This window comes from Callorhinus ursinus, unplaced genomic scaffold (genome assembly GCF_003265705.2).
Source record: "Callorhinus ursinus isolate GAN/ISIS: 27379988/994484 unplaced genomic scaffold, GSC_fseal_2.0 scaffold6, whole genome shotgun sequence".
Lineage (NCBI taxonomy): Eukaryota > Metazoa > Chordata > Mammalia > Carnivora > Otariidae > Callorhinus > Callorhinus ursinus.
In genome coordinates, this window is record NW_027397068.1 from 9,028,347 (window position 1) to 9,050,102 (window position 21,756).

The window sequence follows — 21,756 nt, forward strand, 5'->3', positions numbered from 1 at the left end:
TATCTATCTATTTATTTGAGAGAGAGAGCATGAGCAGGGGGGCAAAGGGAGAAGGAGAGAGAGAATCTCAAGAAGACGCCACACCAAGCTTGGCCACCAACGCAGGGCTTGATCTCACGACCCTGAGATCATAACCGGAGCTGAAACCAAGAGTTGATGCTTAACCAACTGAGCCACCCAGACATCCCTCATAGCTAAAATTTTAAAACAAAGCTTTAAGATTTCTTTGAGTCTGTCTATATGTTTATGTGTATCTATGCATGTATACACGTTATAGATGTGTGATATTTTTGTTGCTAAAATTAATTTGTAGGTGAGCTCTATTTAATTGGCTTAAAAACAAGTTCTTCTAAACATAACTGTTGGGAACAAATTATTTAGATAGATGTAAGTGGAATAAGAGTTACAGATAAACTCTTTAGCAGCAATTATATTTTAAGGTATGTGTTCTTAGAAACAGTTTCCCAAATCTCTTTGGTAATTTGAAACTTTAGTTTTGCTAAGTTAAAATAAATGATGAAATATTGATTGAATATCTAGATCATTTTCAAATAAGATAAAATATAGTGATTGTAGAAAGAAAAATTAGAAAGTAAATGTAGAAAGTAAAAGGAAAAATGCCTCAGTAGAAATTATAATATGTAGATAACAGATTTTAGTCCTGTTAACTCCAGTCATGTTAATTGTCTTTGAGGTTTTGGTATTTCCTATAAATTGGATGGATCCTAAATTCTCCTAGTTTCCTCATCTGGCTACAATCTCCAAACTAACTTTTCCAATTTTCTCCCATCCTTTGATTTGGAATCACTGAGAACTAAAACTGTCCTTCACCCCTAAGCCTTGCAAACTGAAACTAGACACCTGATACAAATTTCAGAGGAATCAGGGCGCTTGGGTGGCTCAGTCTGTTAAGTGTCTGACTCTTGAGTTCAGCTCAGGTCGTGATCTCAGGGTATTGAGATCGAGCCCCAAGTTGGGCTCCATGCTCAGCTCGGAGTCAGCTTGACTTTCTCTCTCCCTCTCCCACTGCTCTTCCCCATCCCTGCCTCCATGCTCTCTCTCTCTTTAAATAAATAAATCTTTTTAAAAATTCAGAGAAATCGCCACAATAGCTGATATTTAGACAATCTTCTTCACGCTTGTTGCTGTATGGTCCCCTTAGAAAGTTTATTGGTACACAGATGATATAATCAGAGGTATTCAAACTGCAAACCAGGAAAATCTCTCAGATTGTCATTGCCTCCCCTCACTCCATCCAAAGGTGCTTCCAACCCTGACAACTAGAAATCTTGACTGGCTGCCCCTGGGCTCAGACTGATTTATAATTTGCTCCAATCATTAACCTTTGCTTTTCTTTTGTTTCACAGAAATTGTTCTTGTTAATTACCTGATTGCTTGCACAATATAGGCCTAACTTTGGGATCCCACCTAGACTGCCTTCTGAAATGAGACACGAGTGTTTAACTGAACTGACCAATTGTCAGGACTAAGAGACAGCTTCAGTGAGATGGAGCAACTCAAGCTTCTTGATTGTGAAATTTCTTATTTAAAGTTTCAAAGGAAGGACTAAAGGGCAGCAGAATTTGTTACCCCAAAATGTGTCTCTTAGCCTGTGGATTATCTTAAACTGGTGTTTGGTTTTTTTTAAGATTTTATTTATTTATTTGACAGAGAGAGACACAGCGCGCGAGAGAGAACAGAAGCAGGGGGAGTGGGAGAGGGAGAAGCAGGCTTCCCACAGAGCCCAGTGCAGGGCTCAAGCCCAGGACCCTGGGATCATGACCTGAGCTGAAGGCAGACACTTACCGATGGAGCCACCCAGGCGCCCCTTAAACCGGTTATTTTTAAGAAAGAGCAGACACAGGTAAACTCTGAGAACTGAGTAAAAGTTACTCTTTTTTTTTTTTATAATATTTTATTTATTTATTTGACAGAGAGAGACACAGCAAGAGAGGGAACACAAGCAGGGGGAGTGGAAGAGGGAGAAGCAGGCTTCCCGCGGAGCAGGGAGCCCAATGCGGGGCTCGATCCCAGGACCCTGGGATCATGACCTGAGCTGAAGGCAGATGCTTAATGACTGAACCACCCAGGTGCCCCGAAGTTACTCTTTTATAAGAGACATTTATACTTATAAGGGAAATCTCCATTTGTAAGGGTGTCCCCATCCTTCACTGTGTCTGGAAGAAGGGGATGATTCAATCTCTAGAAACTCGTATCAAGAGAAAAGACCAGGACTTAGATCTGTGTAACAACCATACCCTGGCTTACAGTTTTCCTGGGTCTGTTCCCAAGTATACAGGAGGTACACATGTTGTTGAACCTTGTTTCCTCCTGTTAATCTGTGTCGTAACTAATCACTAGAACCTAGCAGGGAAAACGTTTCTGACCCTTCATGCCACAAAAGTAATACTCTCTGATGGATTTCCAATGAGGTAAATGAGATACAGTGATTAAAACAGAAATGTAAGAAAAGAAAGGCACCTTCTACATTTCTCTTTGCTTCTTTGGAGAGATACTGTGAACTAACTCAAGGATTCTCTACAGAAACAGTGCATACAATTTTCATGCTTCCAAGATTTTATTTTGCTTTAGTGATTATTTTCACCTTGGTTAATTTATAAGTTTGAATAATTGAGGCTGTATTAAAAAGCATTTCCTTAAGGTGCTGTTCCTCTTTCTCATTCATATGTGGCTTTTCCTCCTGTGGAAAGAAAAAAAAAATACCCAAATAGGCAATAAAAACACCCCTCCTCATTTAATTACCTGTCCATCTTCTTTCTGGGACAACTCAAGGACTAAAATTAATCCTCCTAAATGTGGGTCCTGTGTCCCGGTGCCTTTGGAATCATTTCAGCATGTGGAACAGCACCTGCCTCGTGTTTTCAACATCTTATTTGACTCCCTTCGCTGTTCCTCTCAAGAAAAATGTCTTCCTTGTCCAAATGTGGTATATTTTTAACCGATGCCAATAGAGCTTCAAACCCATGCTCCTTCTTTGTGTCTCTGGGCACGGCAGTGATTCCCAGACTCTGGGGATACTTTCTACTGGACCGAACCCCAGACAGACTCCAGCCCTCACCTCTGAGTTCCAAGAGGCGGCCTGTCTGGGCCGGCGGCCCAGCTCTTTGGAAGAGAGCAGGTTGAGCCTGCCAGAGACCAAGCAGCAGTGCCCGCATCGCGGCCTCCGCAGGACAGACTGGAGCATCGCCTCCCGGTCGGTTTCCGGAGGCCCAGCGCCCCGCTGCGCCCTGTTGAGGCTCCAGCATTTCTGGGCCTGGAGGCCCCCCGGCGGCCGCTGCTCCCGGGCCAGGAGACACAGCCGCTCTGTGGACTTGATCTGCAGCGCTAGGTGGGAAAAACGCCTTGGCCAAGGCTTGGTAGCTTGCACGCGGGCGGCGGCGGTGGCGGCGGCCCCAGGACCGAGGACGCAAGTGCTCCCGCGGCTGCCGGGCTAGCGACCGATGGGCCACGGTCCGGGGAGCCAAGTCTGGCCTCCGCCGACTGGAGACCCGCATACAGGGTCAGCGGAGCGAGCTTTGGTCCGGCTCTGGTCCCGTGGACCTTCTCGGCCGCGGGTGCCCAGGGACAGAGCCGGGGAAGGGAGAAACAGCCACTCGAGAGCGGCGCGCTATCTCTGCCACCTCCTGGCCTTGAGCTCTCTCCCCGCGTGTTGGGGTGGGGGCCCGGCTGCGGTGGTTCTCCGCGCCCGGGGTCGTAAGGACCTGCCCGGCCTCACCCCTCCGCGATCCGTTTTCTGCAAACACCGCGTTCGCTGCATCCCTGGCACGGCCCTCTGGCTCTGTTAGCAGGCACAAACCAGCTCCCTTCCTGCCCCTGGGCCCTGCTATTTCAAGAATTCTAGTGAAAAAATGTGCACTGGCGAGGTGCAGGCCTGGGCAGGCAGGGCAGTTCGCGAAGCAGGCAGGCACAGGTGGCCTGAAAGCAAACACACCTGTCCCCTAAGGGTTTCCCCAGCTTTATTGATCGCAGGAGTGGGGTAAGGGTCTATTCCTGTCTCTCAGATTTACTCTGAAATAGAGCCTCTTGGGAGTGAAGGTCCATATGATTAGATCACGTCCATAGCAGTCGCACTGTGCCCAAAATGGGCACCGGCATTCGCTGTGCAGACACTGAGCTCCCCAGAGAGAAGGATTCTCTAGGCCCTAGGGTTTATTCTTGTTTCTCCATGGAACAGGCCTCCGAATTCCCCCAGGAACATCTCAGTAAGTAGGTGTGTGTGTGTGTGTGTGTGTGTGTGTGTGTGTGTGTGTGTGTGTGTAATGATTCTGTAATGAACTGACAGTTTGGTATTTAAGAACAAATGGACTTAGGTACAAACAAGTCGTGTACTTGTTGATACATGTTTTCTATGGATAAGAATGAGATTTCTGAGATCTCCATGACCTCCGAAGGGAGAATATTTCCAATCCTTCTCATTTAATTAAAAACCTGTACTTTGTTGAGATTCTGTAGACATTCTAGTTAGCACCTCAGACTATTGTGTTCTGAGTTGAATCTACACGCATTTTCATAATAGAACACTTGTCATGTTGTAAATAATGCCTTTGCAGGTGACTCGTCATCACAATTGTAAGCTTCTTCAAGGCAGGAATAGTTTTTATTCACCTTTGATTTTCCCAAACCAAGCAGTGCATGTGCATAAATACTCAGTAAATGATAATTAAATACACCACCACTCACTCCCAGTCCTTCCATTTCCTGTAGGCTCTAAAACAGAGGAATGGGGAGGTACAGCTCAAAGATAACGGATAAAAGTGAAGGACTTAGACGTTCATGATGAAGGACATTTGCAAGACCTTAAGAGTGCTCAGAATCAATGTGCTAATCAAGTCTCCTTGGTTTTAGGGCTATCCTGGGCAAGAGGTGGGAATGACCTACATTCTCAGGCTATTTTTTTAAATCAGTATTTGGATATATTTCTCTTTTCACGTATTTTCCTTTCTTTTCTCTTTTTCTTTCTTTCTGTATGTGGTATAAGCCATTATACTTGAACTGAAAATATGCCTTGCTAACCTTTTGATATCTATTTTTGGATTTACTGGTACATTTGGCTAATTTCATATTTCTCACTTTTTATATTTGCACCATCATCCTAAAATAACATAAATTGGAGAAACCTGGTTTCAGGTGTCTAAAATAATTCACTTGGGAAAGTGAGCTGCAAATATTAAAATCTATTAGCTGCCTTAATTGTTGCTTTTTCAGCTATCAATGATCTTTAAAAAAATATACCCACTCCTTAGCCTTTTAATGTACTCCCCAGACTCTTCCATAAGTACATATTTGAAGAACTTGTCTTGTTAATATGTAATATCACTACACATATGTTATACTAATATTTTAGCTGATACTCTTTTTCATAAGGGATTCAGTTGTGCTCACTCACCTTATACACTGGCACTTAACAGATGTTGCTATCACTGATGCATTACAAAACATTCATTCTGGACAACATACTACCTAGAATATTTTCTGTAGCTGCTAGAAATCTCTGGAAGAGGATGCTGCACACAATAGGAATTCTTATTTTAAATTCTTGTACTAGAAAAATATACTTCACTTGGAATGATAGTGAAAAGACTAGGTGCCTGATCAGTATCATTTTTTCTGAATTTTTGTAGACCATTCAGTTTTAAGAAAGATAAGCAGCTTGTCTAATTTTCTACTACTAACAAAATATTCATTATTCTGAACATTAGGGTTAAGGACTTGACTTTTTGTTGTACCTCTTCTACTGTTTTGTTCAAGTGTCACGTATTCGTTCCTTTCAGGTAACCATATAAAATATGGTTGAGAATGCCATCTCTATTTGCAGCACCAGGAAAAAAATGCTGTTGAATTTATAATTCTTGGTAACCTTGTTCTTTTATTTTAGCATTAATTTCCCCTCCTTCGTTGTGATTTTAATGGAGTTCTTATTGTTGTTGTTTTTTCCTTGACCTACTTTATTTTCAAGAGCTTTCATGTAGAGTGTTTTCAGTGATGGTGATTTCTGTAGTGTATAGGAGAAAGTCTTAAATCACAGTGAAACAGATTAGTTGGCTATCACTTAATTTAGAAATGTTTTCGTGGTTTAAAAATCATCTGATTACAACGTCCACAATTTCATAGAGCGAAATCTTTTAAGCTGTGCTTTTCATGAGTTCGCTCCGTTTCCCAGACTGAGGATTTGAACCTCATTCTGCTCTGATCCAATTGTTATTTTCCTTTGTTGCCTCCACCCCCTAGAGATTGTGTTTCCAAGGGAGAGGCGTTCTTGGGGCTGAAGAGGAGAGCCTGGTGGGATGAGATGTGGCACCTCAGGAACTAGATCCCTCCTCCCCCGCCTGGTGAGAAGGCACAGACAATTTTGACAGCTCGTAGACCGGCTTTGGCTCTCACGCTTGCGGTCCATGGGTAGGTTTTACCTTCTCCCTTTTCCCCTGTTCTGGCTTGCCTACAGGCCAACTGCATATGCAGCCATTGCCCCAGCCCACCCAGAGCTTTCTCTCACCCATCCTCTTGGGGAACTGGGGCAAATGTCCGTAGAAGACTTCGCGGATTGGGGCAAGGGACGCCGGAATCGGGACACTCGAGAGGGCAGCCCCTCCCCAGGCTTTCCCCCACCCCCGGTCGCGGGGCCCACGTGACCGAGAGCAGGCCTCCACCGGCCCGCCCCTTTCGGCCGCTGCAGCCCACTTCCCGCTCCGGGTAAGTAAACCGCGGTTTTCCGCACCGCCCCAACCCCGCCCTCTTCCTTTCCCCTTCCCTTCACCTCCCTCGGGCTCCCTCGCGCCACTCTCCCCTCTCCCCCATCCTCCCCACCAGGCCCTTTGTACGTGCTCGGCGGCGTGCGAGCGCGCCCGGCACGTGACCCCGCCGAACGTGGCATTGTGTTATCACGTGACCCAGGTGCGTACGCGACGGAGCGGGGTGTGAAGATGGCGGACGAAGAGGCCGAGCAGGAGAGGTTGAGTCGCGGCGGAGGCGGTTGCGTCGCGGAGCTGCAGCGCCTGGGTGAGCGGCTCCAGGAGCTGGAGCGACAGCTGCGGGAGAGCCGCGTGCCGGCCGTGGAAGCGGCCACGGAGTACTGTCAGCAGCTGTGCCAGGTGAGGGCGCTTGGGGGTCCCCTCCCCCTTTTCCCCAGCTAGAGGGGGAAGAGGGCGAGCGAGCGCCTGGGGGCTGAGCGGTGGTCGTCGCTTCTTTGGCATCGTTGGCGCCGCCGCCCAGGCGGGAGCGGGGAGTACAAGGAAGGCGCCTTTGTGTGGCTGCCGTTGTGGCGGTTGTTGTCGGCAGCTCCCGACTGGGGGAAGGGAGTTGTGGTCAGGGCGGAAAATCCCCCCCTCCCCTTCCCTTCCCCGAACTCGGGACTGCGCGGTCCCCGAGGCCAAGGAGATGTAGACGGCCGAGGACTGAAGTCCTCTCTTCCGCAGGGAGAGGGTAAAGGAGGAATGGAGGCCAGGTCCTCTTTTTCCTCCTCCTCTTATTGTGCACTGGGGATTACCGCGCCCCCCGCCTCTGCGCCTCTGGTTTCCCACTCCGACGGGCCTCCGCCCCCACTGGTTTGATTCCTTTGCTTCCCCCTGCTTTCATCCGTCCCGCCCCCGGCCCCGTCCTCGCTGTCTCCCGGCCTTTGTTGTTCGAGTTTCGCCTTAGGACTGAAGGGGCCTTTGTTGATGTTCAGAGGAACAGTCCCCGCCGACCCCTTCTAGCTGGCCGAGACCTTCTGGGGTGGGGGCGCAGAGGTTGTCCCTTCCTGCCTTTGCTTGCTTGGTACACCGCTTCCATGGTAAAGGTTGCTCTCCTCGGTAGAGGAGAGGAGCTCTCCCTGTATCCTGTGGGGCGGCTTTCCAGAGTCTGCTTCTCTTTTGCTTTCACCCTTCGAGGAGTACGGTTTCCTCTGCGCTTCCTCCCCCATCTCCCCACCGCCCCTGTTACTTGGAGCCTTCCCTATTTGGCCTCCTGGTGAAACGGAGGTTCTTGAGGATTGAGGTTCTTGTGGATCTGTGCTCAGGGCAGTTTCAGACCTTTCCTTCTTTTCTTGAACAAGGACACTGCTTTCCAGTAACTGCGTTCTACCCAGGATTTGGAATGTTAAAAGAACTGTTTGCTCGATAGAAATCGGAGAGTTTGGGTCTACATTTGGACCTGATTACAAACCCTCCAGTTAGTTTGAAATTTCAAGGAGCTGCTACTAGCTGTGGTGAAGATTTTGGTTAGATTGTCGTCTCGAGGAGGAAAAAGACAATTTATACAGGTCACATTTAGAGTTAACTTGTCAATGTATCACTATAGAGAAGTTGTTTTGGAAAGATAATGAGCCTAAGGCCGAACAATGGGTGGACTATTTTAGAATCCCCGAGTAGATTACATTTTCACTTAATTTTTAGTCTTCAGAAATCTTTCCTTTCGAAAATCAAGGATACTTGAACCCATACAAGAAAATTTTCCATTAATGTATGCACGTTATTGCCACTAATTATTTGATAGTACTTCATTATCTAAAAAAAAAAACTTTGTGAGATCAAGTGGTGACTTGTCTAGGAGTCTATGCAATGTGGAAGCTCCCCCCTTAAGGTAATAAAGGTCTGATATCAGAATACCTATGGCAGAACTAGAGATTCCATCATTCCTTTGAATCCTTGTTTTAAAGAGTTGTTGAAATTTGCCATTTTGACCTACCCTGGCAGCTCCAACTAATTGTTAATTGGTCTTTTAGATATAAAGATTTATTTTGTTGTAAAAGAATACTTGAAGTACCCATAAAAGGAAGTGTTTCTTTTATAAGTAAAGTCTGCTTTAACCGGTGAAAAGTATTAAAGTCTAGCTTTGCTGAAAGATACTTTTCAGATAGCATTATCTACTGATGGGTTTAAGGCTAATTACCGTAAATATTCTTGGCGAGCAGTATTTATAAGCAGGATTAATAATTCTGGGAAAATGGAAATCTCATGCAGGTTGGACTTTGAGTGTATGCAATATCATAAAGTTACCACTTTAAAAAGTATTTTTAATGGATGAACACCATTGTTTTTTATCATTATAAAAGGAATTTACTGTGTTTTAAGTGATTAGTTTTATAACATGTATATAGTTTTTATTGACCAGTGCTACAGGAAACAGTAATAAAACATGCTGGGTTTCTGGATTTCAAGAATAATGAACTATTTCATGCATTAAAATCCCACAATAACTTAAATGCATTTAAAAGTAATCTCCATTACTCGAACAGTTACAGAATGTATCTGATATTTGATCCCCTCTGTAACAAATGCTGTTTTTTTTTTTAATCTGTTTGTTTTAGTGATTTGGTCAAATGGGCAGTAACTTGAAACATAATTGTTTCTTTAAAATTGTATCCTAGCCATTATTACTTAACATTCGGACATGAGTTGAGCAAAGCAGTGGTTAACAATTAAAGAATTTATTGGAGCAATTTAAAAACAATAGTGGAAATGCTAGGAGCCAGAAATTATGTCTTGTTTCTAACCTTGAGATTAGTTTTTTATTTGTAAGCCTTTTCTGTAAAACTGTGGTAGTCACATGCTTCAGAAAGGCAAAGATGAACAATATTTGTCAGAGTTAGTGGGTTTCAGACTTAATATTCTATATCTGTTAACACTTAGTGCTTGTGTAATCCTTATTGTTGCATGTATTTTAAAAAATGAATGAGTTTTAAAAATGAACTAGTTTATATTTTGAATTTTTACCTCAGCAGAACATGAGTTTCTGGAGAATATAGTGAAACCTACAAAAGAAGAAGTTGCTTATGCATCCTAGTTTATAGATTTTCTTTCTTTTTGAATGAAGTACAATGTAACAGATTTCTTGAGTTCTGAGAAGCAAAATAGAAATAAAAGACATAAAGTAAGTTTTTCTTACTGTAAACAGTATTGTTTTGTTCTTTATAATACTGTGTTGGAAGTATGCCCCACTTTTACTTGTTTACCTGAACATTTGCTTAAAGTTAAGTAGGAGGAGGTAAGGGTGATAGAGGATGAATATAAGGGAGTGCCTGTCAAAAATCTCAAATTTCTTTAAATCTTTACAAGCTAGCTTTAGTCTGGGTAATGTAGTTTACTTCATTGATTTTCTTAAAATCAACTTAGAATAAGAATATAGGATAACCAGAAATAATTTCTTGGATTTATTTGTGTCAGGATCATTACTGTACATAAAAATTGATTATAATTGGACCTTCTTGGACTATTTATTGTATTAGACGGGGTCAGTATTCACTCACTCACTCAACATTGTTATTGAATACCTACACTGTGGGCCAGACAATCATGATCGTGGTCCCTGGCTTCAAGGAGCCTACAGTCTTTGAAGGACGGTAGACAACTACTAATTGTAAACTGTGATTTATATCTTTTATTTAGGAGATCAGTGCAGTACAGTGAAAGGTTATTTATTTGGGAGTTTAAACAGAACCATTTCAATAGAAGAATTGTTCTAAAAGAATTTTAAAATAATTATTCATTTAAAAAGTTAAGCCATTGTAATAGTTGAAGAACGGTTTGTCAGGACGTAGTATTTGTTGACAGCATTATATACAGGGCTGGATGACTGGTTGATTAATACATGAGTTGTGACTGGTTTTGCTCATTTATCTTCTGGTGGCCGATAATTGTTTTAAGAGATTGAATTGCAGTTTTGGAAATATGTTTGTATCTTGCACATGTGCACACAAGCACACACTTCTTTAATTCATATAAGCAATGTTTCTCAACTGCCTAGTACTTTTTCCCCTGAAGTTCTCTCTTCAGGGGCATTTGAAAATGCGTGGGGTCAGTTGTTCTGTCATTGCAGCATCTGCAGATGTGATACTGGCATTTAGTGCCCATGGGCCATGGATACTAAATTTTCTGAGGTGATTAGGACAGTCCCACCCCATTGAAATGTATTCCGTCTGCCTAAATACCCAGTGTTCTTTTGAGAAACATGGAACAGAAAGAAAAATAATATATTAAGACTTTTTTTAGTTGTTATGATCTTTTCATGTTAAGATAATATAGTTATCATATTAAGAACTGTAGCTAATCTGGAACAGGTCCAGGTAAATGCTGTTCAACCATATTTAAATTCACACTGAGCTTGAGAGGTCAAGAAAATTTCTACTTCCTTAGTAGAAATTACAAGCAATTACTTAAACAATTACTAAAACAATTCAGTTTTACGGGGGTAAGAGGGTAGCAATTTCAGCATTCTTAATTATCCTGATTAAAGCACAGATTTGACCTTTTGAGATAATTAAAATTCTGTATTTTTAAGAAAGCATTTAGTGCAAAGACTAGATTTAGATGTTAGCAGGGGATATAAGATACAGAAGACTCTTGTAGCATATAAAATAAGATTTAAATAAAACTTTGAGATGACAGTTGAAGAGGTGTCAAAAGGCAGTGTATCATTAACAAATTTATTTTTTATTCTGTTTTTTAATTGAAAGTGTAGTATAGGGACGCCTGGGTGGCTCAGTTGGTTAAGCGTCTGCCTTCCGCTCTGGTCCTGATCCCAGGGTCCTGGGATTGAGCCCCAGATCTACCTGCTGCTCCCCCTGCTTTTGTGCCCTCTCTCTCTCTCTCTCTGGCACATAAATAAAATCTTTAAAAAAAGAAGTGCAGGTGTAGTGTACTGATTTCTTTTCTTTCTTTTTTTTTTTTTTTTTACAAATTCAAACAGAAAAAGGGCATATAACAAAAACTTGATCTTCCTCTCCCAGACTTCCTGTCACCCCCAACAAAGATAGTCCCTTAATAGTTTTTTTATCCCTCTTTCCAGAAATACATATTTGCTCTTTTTAAAAAATTAAGATGAGGACACGCTGTACAATGCAACTTGCTTTTATTTACCAAAAAATATATCTTCGAGATCATTGCATAGCTCCTCGTGTAAATCTGTGGCTTTTTTTTTTTTTTTACGATTTTTATTTATTTGACAGCACACACAAGCAGGGGGAGTGGCATGCAGAGGGAGAGGGAGAAGCGGGCACCCCCCTGCTCAGGGGGGAGTCTGCCTCCCCCCCCCCAGGCTCTCTCACTTTCTTTCAAATAAATAAATAAATAAAATCTTAAAAAAAATAAACCGTAATAATTCCAGTTTATGGCTGTGTTTAATCAGTTAATTATTGGTGGCTATTTAATAAGTTAATTTTATGTAATTTCAATAAATTGTTCAAAGTAGGAGGTAAACATTTCTGGCTGGGATGTCAGAGAAAACTTTACTGAGATGGGATTTGAGCTGGACCTCAGTGCTTTTTTATTAACTGGTGCCTTATTGGAATAAGAAGAAAAATCAAAATAAAACTGTTAGGAGAGCTTCTGAGTATTTAAATTATGTAGTTAAAATATTTCAGAATATATTTTTGTTTCATCTGTTTGGTACGAGTTAATTGTTTTATCTGCGTGTTCTGTTTAGTTTTGTTATATGGCAAGTGTTTTGAAAATGCTCACTTTCCTAAAAAAGCTAGACTTTTTTTTCTTCTGATTATTAGAGGATATCTTAAGTTAATTTTTAGGACACTTCAAATGGGAAGAAAGGATGGCTTGCTTGTTAATTAGTGATAATTACTTTAGGTATTGAGGGAGTAATAAGTCATTTAAACTTTAAAAGTGTAGGTAATGCTCAAGGGAAATAATTTTTTTAATGTTCATAATTAGTATGATTGCATATTGGAGATATTCCACTTTCCAGAATATGCTTATAACAATTTTAGCAAAGGAAAACTTTACCAAATTTTGCTTGCCTCCTTCTTGGCACTTCCTGGTCCTAATTTGACATGGAGGAAGATAAGATATATTCTGCAATTGCCCTTCATAATATTTTTATATGACTAACCTGCAAAACCAAGGATTTTTGAAAATATATGTTCTTAACCATATGAAGCTGCTGCTGTATTTATTTTCTTTGAAATTCTGTCAAAGTTGAGGAATTACCTTACTTTTTTCCAACTCCCACACATAAATCCAGTTCATAAAATTAACCAGTCACTATGGGAGGAGCCTCATTTATAAAATGGAAAGTTTGTTTTTTATCAATGCATTTGTTACATACCCCATGTAACTTTTTAACTATGTATTGTTTCCAGGAAAATCTCTTGATTCATTATTTCTTTTTTAGTATTGAGAGTTGCACAGTGTGCCTCAGAAGAAATATGTTACCTTTTTCCCCCCTTAACTTTCCATTACAAAAACTTTATGGTTTGTGAGTATGCATATTTAGCCAAGAAGATGTGTTAAAATTCAGTCACTTACATATATTGTTTCTTAATTTATTCATTTTTTAAAATATTTTATTTATTTATTTGTCAGAGAACCCAAGCAGGGGAAGCAGCAGGCAGGGGGAGATGTGGGAGGGAGCCTGATGTGGGGTTCTGTCCCCAGACTCTGGGATCATGACCTGAACCGAAGGCAGACGTTTAACCAACTGAGCCACCCAGGCGCCCCTTTCTTAATTTATTTTAATTGGGTAATTAAATTTGTCATGTGGGAGCACTAAGGGAGCTGTGGAGAATTACGGAGATCTCTGCCTTCAAAGCCCTTACAAATTTGATGCATATGTTAACAGTTAGGCAATAGTATTAGGTATTAAAGTATCTAGTGATAAGTAACAGTGGAGTGTAAATTAAGAGCATTTTGAAGTTAATTTAGTAAAAATTGATCAGGAAAGGAAAACACTTATTTACATTGAGTCTTGAATCGATTTGGATAAGTAAACAGAAGCGAGAAAGGTGGGAATAAACACTCAGAAAAATGGAACAACTTCAAACTGGCATCTTGGAGAAAAATGTCAGGGGTTGGGTTGAAAAATAGGGTAGAAAAGATAGATGAGAACCAGAGTAAGGGTTTAGGATCCGAAAGAAGGAGTTTTAATTAATCTTTTAAGTATAGATAATATATGGTTACATTGCTTAAAGACTCACCTTCCTAAATTTGGGACATTGAAACACACAAAAAGAAGTTCAGAATGTTACAGCCTTAGGTGTTTGTGTTTTAAGTAGGCTCCGTGCCCAGTGTGGTGCTTGAACTCACATCCTGAGATTGAGAATCATATGCTCTACTGACCAAGCGAGCCAGGCGCTCCCAACTTTGGTTTTTCTTGAAGTATCCTGTGTCAGTTTTATTGCAGTGTAACAAACTACCCAAAAACATAGTGGCTTCAGAACAGCTGTTTTTTGTTTGTTTGTTTTGTTTTAAGTAAACCCTACCCCTGATGTGGGGCTGGAACTCAGTACTCCAAGATCAAGAGTCACGTGCTCTACCATTGGAGCCAGACAGGTGCCCCTGAAGATAGCTGTTTTTATTAATGTTCTCAAGTTTATGGGTCTGTTGGGTGGTTTGCTGTCAGCTGGTAGGTTGTCGGGGATGGAATGGTCCCAGACGGTCTCACTCATTTGTCTTGTTGTCAGGTGGGTTGGTCAAGGTTCCTCAGTTGGGTTGGCTCATCTGCTCCAGTCTTACCATCTAGTAAGGTTACCTGGGATTTCTTTACATGGCAAGAAGAGAACAAGTTCTGTTGCACAACTTCCTTTTAGCCTCCGCTTGTGTCATGTTTGCCAGGGTCCTTTTGGGTACAAAAGTGGTAAACCCAGCTTCTTTTGGGTACAAGGAGATGTGATTCTTTCTATAACATAACAGTCTACCACATATCCCAATTCTTTTTATTCCCCGCTGCAATGTCAGGCACTTTTATAGGTCAGATTTCAATTTTTCCTCTCTGTAGCCCTGCCTCTGCTTTTTTTCTTGTCAATCCACATTCTGTAATCAAAGCACATCTCTTTGCTCCTTTTCTTTTAGATTGGCTAAAGGTTTCCAGTGTCTCCACTACATCACTCAAACTTTGGGAAATTTGTAGAACAACCTCTTTATTTACAGTAGTTTTACCTTAATATTAAGTATGCTCTCAGTTTGGTGTTTTATGCTGTCTGAACATTGTGTAGTCCAATAATAGCATCCTAGGTCTTGTCCTATCTTCAGCCTTCTTTTTTTTTTTTTTTTCTAACTGGTGAACTTGCTTTTAACCTTACTTTCAATTTGTGAAAGTCCCCAGTATCCTGCTTTTATCTTTCTACCTAATTGGCAGTCCAATACTTGTAACAGTGTGTCTTAAGTTGGAGTTTGCAGAAACCCAGGAGAGTAATTCTAGATCTTAAGAGTTACAAGTTTTGACTCAGCTTATAGTAAGATGTAACTTTTTTTTAACTTCACCACCTAGCTGTCACATTGAAACAAAAATATCACAAAACAGTACTTATCCTTACTATGTGTGTGATGCATTCTGTTTTATTATTTATTATTATTTTGCAAAGCTGCTCTTGACTTTATAGTCACTGAATAGTCATAACCAACAGTTTAAAAAATACTACTTACAGGGGGATCACGGTGCTCCGTTTAGTAGTAAGCAGAAAGGTAGGCAGGCAGTCCTGAGTTCTAAGGTGGCCTTCTAGTCTAGCTGATTCAGAACCTTCTTACAGTTTATTTAGGAGGAGCATCAAAATTAAAATACAGTTTTAAGTTTCTTACTGTGAATGCTAGAAACCCAGCATTATGGCCGTGGAACCCAATTTTGAGAAATTCTGGTGCATAAGATAACATACAAATTTAAGCCTCAGCCCAGGGCTCTGCTTGCTCTGTTTACTTTTTTCCCATCCTTTCACTGTTCAACAGGAACTTTCTGCTCCAACTAAATTGGTCTCTTCATTCCTCACAAGTATCCCTGTTCGTTTTACTTCCTTTGTGATTTTGCTTAGAGGAGCGGTGTTACGTAGTGGAAAGCCAAATGGCTTTGATTTCAGATATGAGCTCCTCTGTCATTGGACAAGATCTTTAGCTCATGCTTTCTTTTGGAGTTAGAGGCTGTACTGAGATTGAAGATGAAGAGAATTAATGTTTAGAAAGAGAATTAATATTCAGAAATGTTAGATGCTTTACTAACAGTGAATTGTTTATTCTGAAGACCTGTGAGATCATAGGATTAAATACCCTTCAGTTTGTTTAAATATCTCAATCCAAATTGCCTCCTAGGATCTCATCATTACTATATAATAATTGTTTAGTATGACACTGAATCATCAGAAAATGTTAAATTTTATTAGGCATTTGTGTAGGAAGACAGATATTTGGTTAAATGGCTAAAATGAAGCAGTTCAGGGGCGCCTGGGTGGCTCAGTTGGTTAAGCGACTGCCTTCGGCTCAGGTCATGATCCTGGGGTCCCGGGATCGAGTCCCGCATCGGGCTCCCTGCTCAGCGAGGAGCCTGCTTCTCCCTCTAACCCTCCCCCCTCTCATGTACTCTCTCTCTCTCATTCTCGCTCTCTCAAATAAATAAATAAATCTTTAAAAAAATAAAATAAAATAAAATGAAGCAGTTCAAATATCTGGACAATGTATTCATATGGAACATTTGGCGTCCTTATTGATGCCTGACATAGGCAGTGTTATATATTAACTTCATAACAGATACAGGTTTTATATTTAAAAAGAGGTAATCTAAATTTAAAAGTGGTAATTAATAATTGACTGGATTCCCATCCCAATTTTATAGGGCTATTAGAAAGTTAGCATATCAGATATTTAAATTAATTCCTGTGGTAATTTTAGTTTACCAAAGTTAATTGAAGCAGATATTTGTGATTTTTGAGAGAAAATTTTTTTCATTAAATAAGAATGATTTTCCTACTTTTTTTAGATGAGCCATTATCATCAAAATGAGGCATTTAGAATTTTTCTCCAAATTAATAGCTTACATTTTGTATCCTCTATAAATATTTGTATATATTCTTGATCTTTCCCTAATTGTTGCAAATATGATAAATCTCAGTCAATAAAAAATCTGAAACATTGTATGTTTAACTCAAAAGCATTATCATTTTGTCAATTTATATTCTGAAAAATACAAATTTTTAATTTTTTGAACAAAACTTTCATAAGATTATATTTCAAAAGAATAAAACAAAGTTTAATAAAATACTTACTGAAATTGATACTTACGTTTGATCTTGTGACTTGCCACAACTTATCCAAACCATATTTGCATAACTTTTTTTTTTTTTTTAAGGGTTTCTGTATTTCAGAGAGAGAGTGTGCCTGTGCTGCGGCGAGGGGGGGTTGGGGAAGGCACAAGGGAGAGGATGACAGTGTCTTTAAGCAGAGTCCATGCTGAGTGCAGAGCCCAACTTGGCTCCATCTCACAACCTGAGCTGAAACCTAGAGTCCCACACTTAACTGTGCCACCCACGCACTCCTGTATAACTTTATTTTAAAGCTCTATTAGGGAAATTAAAAAAAAAAAGTTACCTGCCCAAAGTGGGATATTGCATGTAACAACAGATACTGTGAATAAAATTTATATTCTCAAACAAATTGATCATGAACTTCATGGTCAGCATGAAGATATTTTGTAGGAAACAATTCTGAATGCTTGTGTCATAACTGCTCTTTGTTAATTAAGAATTCACCCTATTATGTAAAACTGAATATGTTGGCAAGTCACAGTTAGCATATTCAATATTGTGACCTGTTTATAAAATATTTCTGAAAAGGTGATCTGATGTTGCAAATGCTGCCAAAGAGAAATTATTTTTAACACCAAAAAGACCTTTGAGGATTTACTTATCTTGAATGAAACCATTTGTGGTGTTCAATTCCCCCCCCACCAAGCCCGAGAATCGTCTTTTATAGATCTTGTTTTACTTAATGGAAAAACCTACTCTTTACATTCTTTCTTTCATACATACTTTGCTTGACAGCCCATTAGATACTGTGAATTAAAGTCTTGGGATTCTAAGGACACTGGTTTTAATTTTCACAGAATTATTTATTATGACCCTTGACATGCTACTTATAACTTTTCTTTGCTGCTTTATCCTTGAAATGGAAATGGTACATTGTAAGAATTGATCAAAGACATAGTTATTTTAAATGATTGTTATAAAGCAGCATTTTCATTTACACTTAGAGACTACTTCGGAAATACCTTTGATGTTTTATATATGATAATGACCTAGCATAATCTGAAAACAATAATTCTGTCAGGTTCAATGCCATCTATTATCATCACCTTGAAAAATAACAGAATACTGATCTACCAACTTTTTTGTAGTCTCTATTTTAGAGAAGGTGGAATTTTATTTCATAATAATTTATAAAAAATTCTTTTGATTTTGGGGGTGTGAGCAGGAGAGAGATTACTTGATGTGTGGACTGTACCAGGAGAAGATTACTAGTTTTACAATTGAAACCTTTCCTTTGTCCAAAATTTTAACATGGGATTTGAGAGGCTGGGATGAGAGAAGGTAGTATTACATAGTAACTAAAAGTACAGATTTTGAACTATGATTCGAATTACAACTCCCTTACTTCCCTATGGACTTCAGGCTTGGTTTTGTGTCTGAGTCCTCATCTATAGACTGGAGGTAATATCTGCCTTAAAGCTGTCATGATTAAGGTTTGATGTTTGCTGAGCACTTTGCTTGTTATGATGCTGGAAGTACACAGTAAATGCTAGATATTGATACACTTAAGAGGACTAGATCTGAAATTTTCCCTTGTAAAAGAACATTAATCTTAGTGTTAGTAAAATACCCTTTATTGCCATCTAGATAGTGGTTTTAAAACTTAAAAAATTTAAGGGAACCCCTTCCCTTTCCCCCAAAGTCTTAACTTGATATCTTGATGTATAAAACAAAAGTTACCTCTGCAGAAAAGTTTGAGAAGTACTAATCTAGCATATAAGAGTACCATTGCCAGAGGTTGTAAAGGGAGTTCAGGCATACTTTTCTGACATTGTTTTCTTCTTAAACAGGTGTGGGTTTTTTCCCTAATTTTCTTCATTTTACTGCTTTCTTCTCTGTATTTTGGAGAACATAATAAATGTTCTTGTCTTAGAGACATAATAAAGCCATCACTGAGAACTTTCATATATTCTATTTAATTTTTAAAGAGTTTTAATTGTGCTGCTTACTTTTGTTTTACATACTAAGGCACATTAAATAAACTCGTTTTTTGGGTACCTAATATTTAAAATACATTTATTTCTCTGGAAGCATGGCACTGACATGTATATAGCATGAATAAAGAAATGGTACCTTATCAGAGGAACAGTAAATGTTAAATAATAGTGAAACTTATGCACACTTCCACAAATATACTCAGTGCTAACATTTAATTCTTTTTGAAAGTTCATGGAGAAGACCTGCACCATCTTACACATTCCCTCCAAACTTGATCTCTTTTTCTACGGATCTTTCATTTTCTTCCTTAGGTTTCCAGAGAAGTGGCTGTTCCCTGGAAAGTGGATCTTTATATCTGTGCAGTTGATTCCCCACCCCCTCAGAGAACCTTTCCACTTTTATTGTCTTCATCATTTTTCTTTCCATCACTCCTGTCCTTGAGCCTGTAGGTGTGTGTGTGTCTTTTTCATCTTTTTGCTTTGTTAGTCATTTATCTTCAGATTTCTTTGTTTTCTTTAAACCCTTCTCTCACATATGAGACCTTTCTTACCTTATACAGGGGGCGTTTTAAATTCGTTTTCTAATCTTTATTGCCATGCTTCTTGGAAAGGTACCCTATTTATTGTTTTCATTTCTTACCTTTCATTGCAGTTTGGATTCTATCCCTCACCATACTAAAGAAAATGTTCTTTTAAAGGTCACTTGGTTCAGCATATCTCTAATACTTATATTAACTGTAGATCCAAGTAGCAATCCACGAGTTCAGATGTGAGTGCCTGCGTTGTTTTTAAGAAAATGTAGTGGTCCAGAATTTTAAAATTACAAACTTTCATATTGAAATACGGATGTTTGGCTTATCTTGGAAAGTCAGAAGATCTGGCAGTATTGCACTCATTCATAGCTACAGGCTGGAGTGGCTGCCTGCTCAGCCCCTGTTGGCATTTTAAAGTGTTTGTGATCCCATATTAAGTTCATCTCCTTTCAACTTATTTACATCACTCTCCTAATCTCTTACTTTTGTGACTGCTCCTTGGTCATCTTCACTGACTCTTCCTTTCACCTGCTGGAATAACACAGTAATTATTAGCTAAAATTAATATATTTAAGAAGACTAGATCCAAAATTGCAGAATTTTTTTGGTGACATTTCCTCAAATGTGCTTTTCTTCCTTGCATTTTATGTGAATGACCCTCAGCCATTTTTCTCACCTTATCATCATGTCTGAGATTGGACTCTTACCAGAAAGTGACTCATGATGCCCTGGTTGATAATCCATGCTTACATACTAATCTTCAGCAGTCATCCATTCTAACAGCATCTCTTGTTACCTGGTCTGAATAGGATTTCCAGTATCTATCCATTCTTTTAGACCTTACTACTCTTCTTAGCTCTTAGCTCTTGGCTCCTATTTCCAGCCACCTGTGGAACTCTTCCTCATGGAGTTCAGTAGGTACTTCTAATTAAATATGTTTGAAATTGAATTTATCCACTCTCCTTTACATTCCTCTATTCCCCACCAAGCAGAAAGCCTGTTGGTATTGGTGACATTGCCCCCACTCACACTTACATTTAGGTTTTTGAAACCTTGAGTCATTTTTAGTTCCTCCTCCTTTCACCTCCACAACCTAGTCACCATGTTCTGTTGATTTTATTCATGCACTGCTTCCTCTAGCCTTCTCTGGCTAGATGACCTGGCTTCATGACCTTCATGACCTGGTTCCCAGGGCTGATGGAGGAGCCATATTCTTTCTCTATAGAAAGTTCTCCTTAGAACTTTATGTTCTGTTCTTATACTGCATTTTTCATATCCTCCCTCATGTCTGTGCTTTGGCTTTAGCTTTTTCCTTTAGTGTTTCCTCCTTTCATCAACCCCATGTCTATACATTTCTTTCCCTTAATCTCTGATAAAATTATTAGGTATTAATTTCTAAGGAGGCCTTCCTACACTCCTAAATGGATTTAATGACATATTTCCCATATTTATATTAGACTATGTTTTTCTGGCTTTTATCATAGTTTCTCTGTGTTATGATTGCATTTGTCTCCTCACCTTACCCCCAAATTGGAGCTTCTTAAAAGCAGGAGCCAGGGGGCGCCTGGGTAATTCATTCGGTTAAGCATACAACTCTTGGACTCTTGGTTTTGGCTCAGGTCATGATCTCAGGGTCATGAGATTGAGCCCCGCCCTCAGTGTGGAGTCTGCTTCAGATTCTCCCTCTTCTTCTGCCCTTCCCCTCTCTCTTTCTCTTAAATAACAGAAATTTTTTTTTATTTGAGAGAGAGAAAGAGCACGAGCAGGGGGAAGGGCAGAGGGAGAAGCAGACTCCCCACTGAACAGGGAGCCTGACATGGGGCTCATTCTCAGGACCCTGAGATCATGACTTTAGCCGAAGGCAGATGCGTAACCGACTGAGCCACCCAGGCACCCCTCAAATAAAATAATAAAATCTTAAAAAAAAAAAAATAAAAAGCAGGGGCCATGCCTTATTTTACTGAATCATAGGTAATTAAATATTGTTGGATGTTTGTCTCTTCTTTTTCCCTTGAATAGGTGGTTTTAATTATTGGAGGGGAGAGTAAATTTTGTGCTTATAAGAGGCTGTTACTGAAATTAAGTTTGTTCTGACCACTCTTACTTCATCTCAGTTCTAACATTGGGTATCTGTTTTCGGGCAAGGATTGAGTTTGGTCAAATAGAGTTCTTACAAAGCAAACATGAGTACATGATCAGTAGTAGTCAATAGCTTATATTTATTAAATGCTGACTGCCAGAATTATTAAAAGTGTGTGTGTGTGTGTGTTAGAGA

General features: G+C 39.9%; 1 protein-coding gene across 3 annotated transcripts in view; it reads left to right on the forward strand.

Annotated features, from left to right (window-relative positions):
- Positions 1-3,224: 3,224 nt before the first annotated feature.
- Positions 3,225-21,756, forward strand: part of ZNF292 (zinc finger protein 292) — a 103,004-nt gene continuing 84,472 nt past the window's right edge. The window contains exons 1-4 of one of the 3 annotated variants that reach the window (XM_073893588.1): positions 3,225-3,349; positions 6,250-6,350; positions 6,464-6,711; positions 6,913-7,109. In XM_073893588.1, the coding sequence (XP_073749689.1) occupies positions 6,942-7,109 (168 nt within the window). In that variant the 5' untranslated portion in view covers positions 3,225-3,349; positions 6,250-6,350; positions 6,464-6,711; positions 6,913-6,941. Of the gene's footprint in view, positions 3,350-6,249; positions 6,712-6,839; positions 7,110-21,756 lie in introns of those variants that run through there. The other 2 variants (XM_073893587.1, XM_025862267.2) reach the window with 2 other exon arrangements.